The 13,388-nt window shown below is 44.2% G+C and overlaps 2 protein-coding genes across 2 annotated transcripts in view; one reads left to right on the top strand and one right to left on the bottom strand.

Moving 5' to 3' along the window:
• Positions 1-855: 855 nt before the first annotated feature.
• Positions 856-4,703, top strand: COMTD1 (catechol-O-methyltransferase domain containing 1). The gene is made up of 7 exons (XM_069068312.1): positions 856-1,022; positions 1,161-1,297; positions 1,535-1,640; positions 1,781-1,899; positions 2,137-2,191; positions 3,164-3,297; positions 4,421-4,703. The coding sequence occupies exons 1-7, from the start codon at positions 938-940 to the stop codon at positions 4,574-4,576; spliced, it is 792 nt and encodes a 263-aa protein (XP_068924413.1). The 5' UTR covers positions 856-937; the 3' UTR covers positions 4,577-4,703.
• A 4,460-nt stretch (positions 4,704-9,163) lies between these two features.
• Positions 9,164-13,388, bottom strand: part of VDAC2 (voltage dependent anion channel 2) — a 19,962-nt gene continuing 15,737 nt past the window's right edge. The window contains exons 9-10 of the mRNA XM_069068310.1: positions 12,153-12,210; positions 9,164-9,740 (exon numbers count right to left, since the gene is read on the bottom strand). Coding sequence (XP_068924411.1) covers positions 9,649-9,740; positions 12,153-12,210 — 150 coding nt within the window. The 3' untranslated portion in view covers positions 9,164-9,648. The remainder of the gene's footprint in view (positions 9,741-12,152; positions 12,211-13,388) is intronic.

The following is a 13,388-nucleotide window of genomic DNA, read 5'->3' as shown; positions in this document are numbered from 1 at the left end:
ACATTTGTTTTTAAAACTTCTGAGTTCCAATTCTCTCCTCCCTTTGCCCCTTCATTTAGAAGGCAAGCAATTCGATATAGGTTACACGCATGCACTCATGCAAACCATATTTCCATATCAGTCATAATGTGAAAGAAATCAGACACCCCTCCAAAAAAAAAAAAAAAAGGAAAAGAAAGTTTAAAAAAAGAATGCCTTGATCAGCAATCCAGCACCATCAGTTCTTTCTCCAGGTGTGAATAGCATTTTTCATCCTAAATCCTTCGGAACTGTCGTACATCGTTGGTACAAACTGCTTGGGAAGCCCAAACCCACGAGTGTCCGTGGCTGGCCGGGTTTGAGGGGAAGGGACGCCGTTAAGGGGGGAATGGTGGCTAAAGTTGACCCCAATCTTATAGTCTTCGTGAATCTCACTTATCCGAGTCCTTCTGTAGCGGGAAATCATGGATTTAGTGCTGGAAGGGCGCCTAGGAGTCATCTGCTCCAGCCCCCTCATCTTACAGCTAGGGAGACTGAGGCACAGGTGACAGTAAGTGGAGAAGGTCGGATTTGACCCCTGCAGGTGCCTTCAGAGCCACTGATATTTTCATCACACTGCACAGGACCTCGCCACATATACGCACCCGCTTCTCCACGGCGACCTTCACAGAGAAGCAAGTACACGCGGGGCTCCCTCAGAAAGGAACATGTGCCCCGCCCCGGGCGACTGGGAACGCCCCCGTGCCTGCAGTTCCCCAAAATATCCACGAGATGGCGCCAAAGGCCGCGGCTTGGCCGGTATGGCCAAGGACGCCTACAGGGAGCCCAGCGGCAGCTCCGCCCGGCCCCGCCCCGGTCCCGCCCACGCGTCCTCGCCCCGCCTCCGCCCCGCCCCTCCGAGCTGCTCGGGCCTGGAGCTTCCTCTATTGACCCATGCGTCCTGCCGGGTCTCGGAGCCATGATCCTGCCGCGGCTCTCCCTGCCCTCCGAGCTGGCCGTGGGCACTGCGGTGCTGGGGGCCTTCGTGACCGGAGTCTTCCTCGGTGAGCCCCCTGTCCACGCTTCCCCGCTGCGCGGGGGCTGCGGCGTGCGCCCCACGTGTGCCCCACCGGAGGGAGGGAGGGAGGGACGCGGGGGGGGGGGAGGGTCCCGCGGCTGAGCGCCCTGCCCCCTCCCCGCAGGCAGGAGGGTCCTCCAGTGGCTGTCGGCCCCCCAGCAGCGGCGGCGGCGGCTCCTGCCCCCTGAAGATGACCCCCTGTGGCAGTACGTGCTGAGCCGCTCCATGCGTGAGCACCCGGCGCTGAGGAACCTGCGGAAGGTCAGCTGGGAAGGGAAACATGGGGAGCCCCGGGCGGGTTGGAGGGACCGAGGGGCTTGGGCTGTATGTGCCTTTGGGAACGTCTCCAGCGCAGCCCGGGGTCCTGCCCCGCGGCTTGGTGGGGCTTGGGGGGAGACGCGACCTTTTCGAGCTTGGAGGGGCTTTAATGCAGTGTGGCCTGGGGGAAGGGGGAACCCTCCCCACTCCAAAGGTCATGCATTCACTCCTCCCCCCCAGCTCACCCTGGAGCAGCCACAGGGGGATGCCATGATGACCTGTGAGCAGGCACAGCTGCTGGCTAACCTAGCCCGACTCATCAAAGCGCAGAAGGTTTTGGATATTGGTAAGTATATGCGCTGGGGGGGGGGGGGGGGGGGGGGGGGGGCTGGGGAGACCCCAGTCCACTTGTTTCATGTGATCGCCAACTGGGCCCCCTTCTCTGCGGAGTCCCCAGCCCCCTTACGCTGCCTGTGTATCCCCCAGGCTCCTTTACAGGCTATGTTGCCTTGAGTTTGGCCCTGGCTTTGCCCGCCACTGGGCAGGTAGTAGCCTGTGAAATTGATGCTGCTCCCACTGAGCTGGGAAGGCCCTTCTGGAGAGAGGTGAGTGATTGATTCATTCCCCTGCTCTGGACTTGGGTATCTGGGAGGATGGTGAGGGGTGGGGGAACGGTGAGAATTCTAGGAGCCGATGTTATTTTTGGCCCATGTCCTGTTCCATGTAAGACTTCAGGTTGTCCCGGAAAAGGGTCCAGCCTCCATCTTCTCCCCTTGGTTGCTATATCCAGAGTGGAGGGTCTGGACTCCTCTCCACCTGGGTTTATTTCTCCACCATTTCAGGCAGGTGAGGAGCAAAAGATAGACCTTCGGGTGAGGCCAGCTCTGCAGACCCTTGGTAGGTACATGGATTGGTGAGCAGCTTGGACCCTTTTCCCAGCAAAAGGCAGCAGAAGTCAGAGCCCAGTTGGTGAGCTAGCAAGGAACAGAGGGACCCATCCAGTACTGAACTTTGCCCTCCCAGATATGAGCCAAGGATGTTTCTGGGATGCAGAGATGAGGGGGGAGGGGGTAACCATGAAGTAAATCACTCCCCTGGGGTGTGTGCTTGGCTGAGCTGGGAAATGAGTCAGAGGACAATAATTGGCTCCACCAGCAGAGACTTCCTATTCATAGGAAAGAGACCAACCAGAAAACCCCTGATTTCAGGCCCAAGAGAAAATTCCTACCCTTAGGAAAGCCCTTGGGTAGTCTGATTGAGGAGATAGCCTTGAATGGAGTCTTAATTATCCTGTTTGCTCCTCCACAGCCTTCATTCCCCTACACCCATGGGGGTCGCATCCGTGGACAGGAGCAGCACAATCACCTTGGCAGATAAGACAGGGTCCCCCCTCCCAAGGCAGCCAGGCAAGAAGGCCATAGTGTGCTAAGTAGGTTCATGAGAAGCCATGAACCTAGGGAGAGAAGGATGTGTCTCTAGGGCAGCAGCAGCAGCAGCAGCGGCATCTGTGAAGGCACTCCCTGGTCCTGCACGTAGGTCCCCTGTTCATACACCACTTGTCTAGGAACTGAGCTGTTGCAGGTCCTTTGTACAAAGTGTATGTGTAATATGTATCCCTGGGTGTGATCTATGGGTAAACAACATAAACAACAGTTTTCTCTTACAATTCAGTCATGTTTTAAGAATGGTCTGGAGGACTCCTCTCAGAACAGTAAAGAGATCCTTGCACTGTTAACCTTTCAGAGGTTATGTGACAAATGAGCAGCAGCTTTGAAAACTATGCAGGGTTCTACAAATAAAATACAGGGGATGCTGCAGCTGGGGTTGAATGGTGTGTTTCCTGGACTAAACCTTGTCTCCTCCATTCAGATGAACTACTGGCTGATGGGGCAGCTGGCACCTTTGACGTGGCAGTCATTGATGCTGACAAGGAGAGCTGCAGCACGTATTATGAGAAGTGTCTGAAGCTTGTTCGGTCTGGGGGGATCATTGCTATTAGCAATGTAAGTGCCATAGCTGGTATTGAGGCTTGATACGTGGGGGGTGGTCTTAGGGAAGGGCTGGGACATTCAGGAAAGGGGTAAAAAACATCATGGCAGGGCCCTATGCTATAGTGGATAGATTGCTGGAATCAGAGAAGTCTGATTTGGAATCTTACTAGCTGTGTGGGCCTGAGCAGATCGAATCTGGGGCACTTTACAAAGTTGTGCAGAAAAATGTTACATTTTAACACACCTGGTAAATGTTAGAGCCATCTCTACATAAATGTCTGTTATTGCCTCCTGTTGTCTGAAGGCCAGCCTCCCCTTGTAGCTTAGGATTTAGGCCATCTGCATTCTGGCCCTAGCTATCCACACCCACCCCACCCCATCTGTTTCCCCCTCATGCTAGGAGAAATAACACCCCATCTTTCCCTAGTGGCTAAGCAGCTGATCCAGACAGTTTCACGTGATCTACATAAGGCAGGATTCCTAAAATTGCAGGCAGCATGACTAAAATTTCATTTCATGTTTTCCCCTGTAACAGGTTCTTGACCATGTTTTTTGCGTCATGGACCACCCCCTTTGGTAGTCCGCTGAAGTGTTCTCAGAAAAGTATTTTTAAATGCATAAAACAAAATACATTAGAATGATAAAGAATTAGAAATACAAAGAAAAATATTTTTTGTTATTGTTGAAGTATACTTCCGAAGGACCTGTGCATTCTTCTGAATCTCTTGGGTCTTTTAGTAACAAAAAATACGTTATTCCACTGCACTTTTCTGAGAATCTTTTTTTTTTCAGAATTTATATTGAAATTTCATTTTTAGAATATCAAAAACACAAGTTGTTCATGACTGCTCCTCTAAAAGGTCACCAAAGTATTATACGTGGCAGATTTTTAGTATGAAAATGCTTAATTTTATTCCGACACAACCCTGATCTCTTTTTATTCCTGGGAAGTTCTATATTGATCCTTTATTGATTGTTTTATTTTCTTTTTGTCTTTGCATCTCTGAGGCCTAAACATATAAAGTAGGGGTTTAATAAACACTTGTAAGGTCAATCAGTGTATTTCAAGCCCTAAATTCCTTTGTCAGTGTCTCATAGGGCCTTTTTCTCATTTGTCCCTTTGCTTCTGTCCTAGGTCCTATGGAATGGGGAAGTGCTCAACAAGCCACAGAAGGGAGATGTGGCTACTCAGTGTGTCCGAGATCTCAATGAGCGAATCCTGAGGGATTCCCGGGTCCACGTCAGTCTCCTACCCCTGGGAGATGGCCTCACTTTGACCTTCAAGATCTAGGGAATCCACAGAGTGTCAGTGTAGGAAGAGACCGGTGGTTGTATGTTGGGAGGGGAAGAGCTTGGGGGCTTGAGCTCATGGACACATTTTTAAAAGGACAATTAAAATGAGGAATTGGGACCTGGGACCCTCTGAGCCTCTTGTGTGTTTTTTCTCCGTGTCCCAGAGTAGCAGACAGAAGAGAAGCAAGCACACTACACGCAGAGTCAGTAGCTGCGATAGGGTGGCCATTCAATCCGATTTCCCTAGTAGTTCTGGGGAAAGAGGTTTAGAGCAAGAGTAGGGAAACTCCAACCTTGAGTTGAGGCCCTTTGACCAATTCTTCACTGAACAAGTCCCTTTAATAAAAGGATTTGTTCTGTAAAACTTGGACTCAGTCAAAAGGCTGCACCCAAGGACCCCGAAGGCAGCAGGTTCCCCACCCCTGGTTTGGAGCAATTTGGAGCCCCAAGCCCAAATTTGTTCAGTTGTCTGATTCTGTGACCCGATGACTCATCCCTGGAGTTTTTTTGGCTAAGATACTGGAGTGGTTTGCTATTCCCTTCTCTAGTGTGTCCTCATTTTATAAATAACTGAGATCCAAAGGGTTAAGTGACCTGCCCAGGGTCACACAGTAAGTATCCAAGGCTGCATTTAAAACTCAATCTTCCCAAGTCCAGGCTTGGTGTTCTATCCACTCTACCACCCAGCTGTACCTTCCCCCACCCCAAAAAAGGGGAGCTTAAATACCTGAGGTTTTTAGTTAACCAGCTCCACCAAGGTAGCACATTTACCTAGAACTGTTCCTGAAGGATTGGCATTAAACCAGCCAAGATTAAGACCTAGGTGTTCAGAATTTCTTTTTTTTTCTATTCATCCTTTCTCAAAACTAAAAATAGTTTGAGCCCCCCATTTTGGAACCTATTCCCCAGATATTGACATATTTGCTTGCATACCTCTTCAGGGTGTATAGATACTCCATCCTTAAAGATGACATTAGAGAGCTTGACATGGAACTTGTGTTTGATCTGAGCTATGCCTTACCTACTCAGGTGACCTTAGACAAGGTCTTTCCTGCCCAAAGCTCACTTTCTAACATGTAAAATGAGGAGACTGGAATCAGACCTACAACTAGGTAGACTCACCTCTAACCTGATAGTTGAGGTTACAACCCTTAAGGGATGGGGTTTTGTCAACACTGGAATGCCCAGAGAAGCAGTTCTAGCCATCTGTAGTATTTATCAAGGTGCCCAACGCATGGGAGATGATAAATGCTTGCTGTCTCCTTACCTAAAGCTAATATCCACTTGTAAACCACAGGAAGGAAATGTGGCAGCAGCTATGTTCAGAAACCCTTTACTGGTCTCCTACAGGCAGTAGGTAAAAATGAATCCTGTATTAATGTCTGCCCTACTTGACACTATTCATATGTGCTAGGTGCAAAGATCATACAGAATTTAGTTTCTTCAGTGCTCATTACTTTGGTTTTTGTGTCTGCCTAATTATGTAAATTCAAACATCAGTGGTTCTCAAAAGGGTCCAGAAACTCTAAAATCCTTTCTGGAGCACATAAGATCAAAACTATTTTCTTCATGGATACTGACATTTTAATTTCTAATAGGTAAGTATCATGATAGAACCCACGTGAACAAAAGTTGGGGGGGGGGGGGTTGGCCTCATTAAGTTTCGAGAGTTTTAAAAGATCAAAAAGTTTGCACCTGCTCTAAACAGATTTAGAGACATCTGTGTGCCTACCAAAGCCTCTACATGCTCATCTATCAAGTTTTGGTTGTAGTCAGATTGGCTAAGATGACAAAACAGGAAAATGACAAAATGCTGGAGAGGATGTGGGCAAATTGGAACACTAATGCATTGCTGGTAGAATTGTGAACTGATCCAGCCTTTGGAGAGCAATCTGGAATTATGCGCAAAGGGCTATAAATACTTTCACATCCTTTGACCCAGCAATACCACTCCTAGGATTATATCCCAAAGAGATCATAGAAGTGGGAGGAAGACCCGTATGTACAAAAATGTTTATAGCAGCTCTTTTTGTGGTGGCAAAGAATTACAAATGAAGGGGCCCATCAATTGGGGAATGGCTGAACAAGTTGTGGTATATGCATTTTATGGAATACTATTGTGCTATAAGAAATGAGGAGCAGATGGTCTTCATATTTACCTGGAGAGGCTTATACAAACTGATGCTGTGTGAGAAGAGTAGAACCAGGAGAAATTTGTACACAATTACAGACACAACGTATGTGTGATGACCAACTTTGATAGAATGGACTCTTCCCTGCGATGCAGTGATATAAGTCAATCCCAAAAGACTCATGATGGAGAGAAGTATGTACATCCAGAGAAACTGCTTTTTCTTGTTTGGTTTTATGTCCTCTTTACCACTTTTCATTCCATCTGATACAATCCATCTTTATAACCTGACTAATATATAATGTGAAAGTATTTACAGATCCTATACTTGACTATAAGCCGCCATGATGGGGAGGGGAGGGAGAGGGACAAAATGTGAAACTCAAGGAATTGAATCCTGTAAAACTAAAAGGAAAGGGGCAGCCAGGTGGCTCAGCGAGTAAGAGCACTGGCTCCAGTGTCAAGATGACCTGGAGATCGAATCCCGAGCTCAGACACTCGGCACCACACCCAGAAATAACTGGCCGTGTAACCTTGAGCAAGTTACTTAACCCCAATTGCTTTAAATAAAAAAAAAACTAAAAGGAAACATTAATTTAAAAAAAATTTTTTTAAATCTTTTTTTAAGTTTTGGTTGTTTTTTTTGCACTTTGAGCATTCATCCCCATTTTGGTAGACTTGGCTCCTACCTGGATTCACATAACAAAGGTCAAGCTTCCAGCCTCATTTTCAGTCTGACTTGCTGACTATAGCTATCTGCTTCTATCATTTTTTTTTTCAAACCCAGCCCAGGGGTGGGGAACCTGCACCCTCAGGAGTTTGTGTGGCCTTCTAGGTCCTTGGGTGTGGCCTTTTGACAGAGTCCCAAGTTTTGTAGAACAAATCCTTTTATTAAGGGTATTTGTTCAAGGAAGTTTGGATTCAGTCAGAGGGCCTAGGCTATTTCACCTAAACTGCTCCAAAAAACCTTCTCAGGGTTGATGCCAAAGGTGATGGTGTGGAAGGAAAAGAGGAATATAACAAAGAGCTGTGACCAGCTGGCTCTAATCTCCCTTTACCAGATAAAACCATGTTCTATTTTCCCTATGTTCCACCTACAGGAGTCTTGGATTTGTCCTCCAACGACTTCTTAGGGCTCCAAAGTGTTTCTTTTAAGTTCTTGTACTCTGAGAGGTATTTTTTGGTTTTTTTGGAGGGGGGAATGCAGGGCAATTGGGGTTGTGACTTGCCCAAGGTCACACAGTGTTAAGTGTGGGGCCACATTTGAGCTCAGGTCCTCCTGACTCCAGGGCTGGTGCTTTATTCACTGTGCCACCTAGCTGTCTCAAGATATTTTAACCCTAGGCCCTTTACGGTTTTCTAGACTTTTAAGTGGAAAAGTAAGATTTAGACAGCATCATCATCTCTCTTCTCTTCAAGAGAGTGAAACAGTAGTCAGACTTCTAGTCCATCTTCTTCCTGCCTGAACGCCTCTACCAATGCAGGGAGCCCTGACTTGACTTTCCCAGAGAGCTCCCCTACCCAAAACAATATACCTCTCCCACTCATTGTTTGTAAATAACCTTTAGTGTAGAAATTTGCCAGGCTTTGTTCAAATACAAAGTTAGGCTGTTCATTATTCCCAGGAGCCAGAACAGTCCTGATGCATTATCATAATGCATAGGTTCCCAGAGTGGGCAATACTGCCTCCTGGGGGTGCTGGACAATGGGGGGGGGGGGCCAGTAGTAGCTTCAGATGCAATTGGGGGACACTGACCAAAAGGTTTAACCTAATCCCCTCGCTGCCAAGTAATTTTTTTTTAAGGGAGCAGTGGGCCCCACCAAATAAGTTTGGGAAGGTGTGTGACAATAAAGCATTGTAGGATTTGGAAAGAGCCTCAGTGGTAACCTAATGTGATGCTTTTATAAAACAAATGAGGGAAACAGAGATCTAGTGACTCTGTCAAGGTCACGCAGCAGACCCCAAGTCCTGACTCCAAATTCAGTGCTTACAATCAGGCTGTGTTCAAGTCTTCTCTGTTACTACTTGCCATCCTACCTGTTCAAACGTCCCCTCTCCTGAATCACCTTTCAAAATACCTGTAATGACAATACCTTACAGTCATCCCATATAGGTAGGATGCAATACAGCTCTTCTGAGCTAGATACTCAGTACCATTTCAACTTTCCTTCTCTGCAGAGCTTATTTTCCATCCCTTCCTTGGGTCCCAACAATAATACACTATAAAATTTACAAAAACTTAGACCAAAGAGTTGAAAATCATATATCCTCATATTATTTTATTCCTTAAAAAAAAATGTATGAGATTACTCTAAGGGCAAAGAGGACTTGTGGCACAGATAAGTGAAGAGCTTGTGGAAAAATAAATTATAATCTAGACAACGAGGAGACCAAAGGGAATGTTTGCAAATTGACTCATCTGACTCTAGTTATCAAAGCAACTCCGCAAATACTTGGAGGCACAATTATGCATATTTGTTTTATTCATAATTTGCGTGTTCTGGGATACCAAAAGTATTTCTAATGATGGTGAATTAACAAAATTTTTGTATCTCATCTCAAAACATCCATTGATCCATCTCATCCAATGGTAATATCAAATTTGTTAAAAGTAACATAAAAACAAACATGCACACAATTGCACAGTTTTCATAAAGGTCTATTTCATTATTGGTGGGTAGCGTCATTTAACAGTTAAATACATTTAAATAATGTATAGGTGACTGCACTCCTGCAGCATTGGTAACTAGATAGATAACCAATTTAACTAGAAACCAACAAGTAACTGTCTAAATATTTAAAATACAGCTCTTGTGTGGATCATCCCTTGTTTAGATCATCCCTCTTAGAAAAAAAAAAAGCCTGCTGGTCACATTGGAAATATATTTTAAGGCCAAATCTGCCAGCTATCCCTTCCCCACAGGTTTCTTCGATTGGACTAAGCCTCCAATTCCAAGGCAAGCCCAAGCTTGTGACCTCCAGCATTGATGCTCTTCCCGTCCACCAGGGCAGACAATGTAAGCTTCACACCTGCAAGACATGAGCAGAAACATGACACCTCCCACACCATTTTCTTCCTTCTGTCATCCCTCTTCAAGCTTCTCTTAGTACTCATTTAGCCAAGCCACATGTTCTAAAAGTAATTAATACAAATATGAGCCACCAGAGGGCAATAGGGAGCACTTTGGTTCTACCAATCAAAAAAGCAGTGATTTAATTAAGGGTGTGATCTCTGCTCAATTTAATAAAAACTAGGCCCTTGTCCTTAAGGAGCTTAGACTCTACTGAGGGAAGGAAGGCAGGAAGGGAATAAAACACAGAAGGTGCTGAGTATGCACAATGGTTTCAGGAAGGAAAGAGCAGTAAGAAAACTCAGAGGTCCAAAACTGATTATTTTCTCATAGTATGAAGTTTTCCCTGGTATGAAGCTCAGGAAGCCTTCCAGTAATGGAGGGATCATCTAAAAGGTGAAGGTGGAGGCTAAGTGTCCTCCAAGAAGAGGGAGGCAGGAGATGGGACGCCAAGTTTAGGGAACAGCAAGGAGAACAATTTGGCAAGAACACAAGAATATGTAGAATAAGCCTGGAAGAGTATGCTGGAGTTAAAAAAAACCGTAAAGGGCTTTACATGACATGCTCAAACTTGTACTTCAGGAAAATTATTTTGGTAGCATATAGAGAATACACCAAAGAGAGGAGAGACTAAAAGACAGGAACCTAATGAAAATACTATTAAAAGCATCCTAGCAAGAAGCGACAAGATGGTGGCCATGGGAATGGATAGAAGGGGATGGGCTTAAGAGACCTTGTGGCAACAGAATACACAACCCTTAGAAAAAGATTATTATCAGGGTGGGGTGAGAAAGGAGGAAAAAACTTTAGAAAAACTTTAAGGTTTCAATCCTGGGTAAGGGAAACAGAAAAGTTAGGAAGGGGGAGGTGTCCAGGTGAAAATAAGGACATATTAAATTTGAGATGCCCATGGGACATAAGGTCAGATATCTGGCATCACCAAATACCTGTGGAACATGATGGCTATATAGTCATCTACATAGGTGACAATGAAGCCCATAGAAGGTGATGAGATAGCCTTTAAGGACAACCACAGGTGGGAGGATGTGGGTAATTATTGGGCAAAAGAGACTGAGGAGCAAAGAAACCGAGGAGTAAAGAAACCAGCAGAGACCAATGTTCCAGATTCCAGAAACTCAGGAAGAGAACTGAACAGTGCCAAAGGCTACAAAGAAGTCGAGAAGAATAAGGACTGGGAAAAAGTCATCAAATTTTACATTAAAGTTATTACTTATATCCTTGGTAAGTTTCACTTGAGTTGGTGAGGTCATACACCAGTCTGTAAGGGGTTGAAAAGTGAGTGGAAGTTGAGGTGAGCTAGCTTTTCCTACAACTTTTGATTGAAAGCAAAAATACAGGATATGAAATCTTTAAAGTATGACAAGGTCAAGCAATGGCTTTTAAAAGCCTACGGGACCCCCCCTAAGAATGTCTGTAGGCAGCAAAAAGAGTCAATATATTGCGATTCAAAGGCGTAAACTTCAGGAAGGAATGAGGAGAACTCTACCTCTTAAAGGACTTTAGCAGATGTTAAGAAAGATGGATGAAGAAGAAACTCATCATGGACAGCCTCCACTTTCTCAGCAAAGTAAAAGGCAAAGTCCTCTGCTGAGAGGGAGGGGGATGGCAAAGGAGGCTTGCAGAAAGAGGTTTGGAAAAGCAGCTGTGGGGAGTACAATATGGAACCAATTAAAATAAAAAGATTATTTAGTGGTAATAAGAATGAAATTGAGGTAAATTTTGACTGGATCCATCTAGTAAGGTATTTTAATTCCTCCAGCTTCAATGTGCAAGCAGTAAGGTAATGAAGTAAGCAGGAATAACCCAGGGTTAGGGCTTGGCAAAACAAGAACGGTAACTGGACAAAGAGTACAGGAAGAATCACAGCATGTAGCTGAACTAGCTAATTATAGGGCTAAGACTGCAAAGGAAACAGTGTGAGACCACAGCAAAGGTGAGCCCAATTAAGAAACTAAAAGGCATCTTCTGGACTGCCTATAAAGAGTTGCTGTGGCCAAAAAAAATACACTGTACTATAGCTAACCTGGAGACGAGTCTCTCTGTACTTGGTTCCAACACTAGGTTCATATTTAAAAACTTCCCAGCTTAGTAGAAACTGTGAGGGTTTACACTAACCAGCAGTCATCTCCACAAAACAAAGCAAAGTAGGTACTATGGTGTTTTTAAACATTTTCGACAAGAGAAATTTGTAAATATTGTGGTAATTTAGATTTAAGTTGGTTTACAAAAATCCATCAACATGGTTAATATACAAAGACATCAGAACAGTATGCTGATAAGACTACTAAAATAGTCTGGAAAACAGTATCTGTAAACTTATTACCAAAGTTTATCACTGCAGAAAACTTACCAGGCCTCAGGGTCTGAGTGTAACCCACACCAATTAAACTAGAATTGTTGACTTTTGCCTAGAAAAAAAAGTTATGAAAAATTAGAAATGGAAGAATATCTCTTTTCTTTTTCCCATTTTATAATGTCCCCAAACAAATTTCTGTGTTAAGCCAAATCTAACAAAAAATTAGTTCTCACTGATTCAAGATGAAAGCAGACTGGATTTGCAAGTACTTAATTAGTTCAAAGTAACTTGAAATAACTCATTTTGTATTCACACATCACACAGAATATAACTGTTCTACCTGCCCATAGGTGTACTTCAGGAGAAAAGTTTACCACAAACGGCTTTGATTTTTCTTCTCAATCTTAAAACTAGAAAGAACATTAGAAACTGAGTCCTCCCCTTCCCCATCTAAAAACAAAAACAATTAAACAGCCAAGTCCTACCAGAAGACTGAATACAAAAAGTGAACCCTGTATTGAGCACTTTCATCTAAATAAGTCCAACTTTCTTTATGAGGTAAAATTTTACTAGATCAGTAAGCACTATTTTTTTAAATCTCTTCTCATTTGGATCAGAGAATCATTCAGCAACCTCAATATTAAGTACTGTGGGAACCATGGAGTAAACCTAAGTATAGACAAGAAAATAAAGTCTTAATAAAGAAAAGAAGAGACCACTACCAACCACGGGAGTCACTTCATGGGGCATAAGTTAAACTATATACTTGGATCTGTCAGAAGTATCAGAATGGGAACTGGCTTTCTTTCATGTTAATTTTGACGTGTCATGGTGACACAGGAAAATAGCATTTGACTACCTTATCTTAATCAAGTTTTAAGGCCTCTACTGCTGTAGGAGAATATAGTGGGAAATAAGATTTACTATTTAGATGAACAGTAAGACACAGTTCAAACTAAAAAACATATTACTATTCACTCTAAAAAATAATTAATTTCCTTTTCCTGAAGTCTAACTTAGGTTTCCTGTCTCCTGTGTTACTAGAGTAGATTAAGTCTGAAATAAGATCAGCCAAAACTTGACTAAATTACTACCACTCAATGTCACTGGACAATTTTATATAACAAATAATTCATTCAAAAAACTATTTCACTCCTAGGGCAATCATTGCCTGATGAATTCCACTTAATGAAGGCATCTATTGTTTGTTGTTGGAGCTGCTCAGCCTCTATCATTCATTCATACACACACACACACACACACACACACACACACACACACACACACACA

The sequence above is a fragment of the Petaurus breviceps genome, unplaced genomic scaffold (assembly GCF_028583685.1).
Source record: "Petaurus breviceps papuanus isolate PSGF00001 unplaced genomic scaffold, PetGlider_PUasm1.0 90762, whole genome shotgun sequence".
NCBI lineage: Eukaryota > Metazoa > Chordata > Mammalia > Diprotodontia > Petauridae > Petaurus > Petaurus breviceps.
This window is presented reverse-complemented; position numbering and strand designations above follow the sequence as displayed.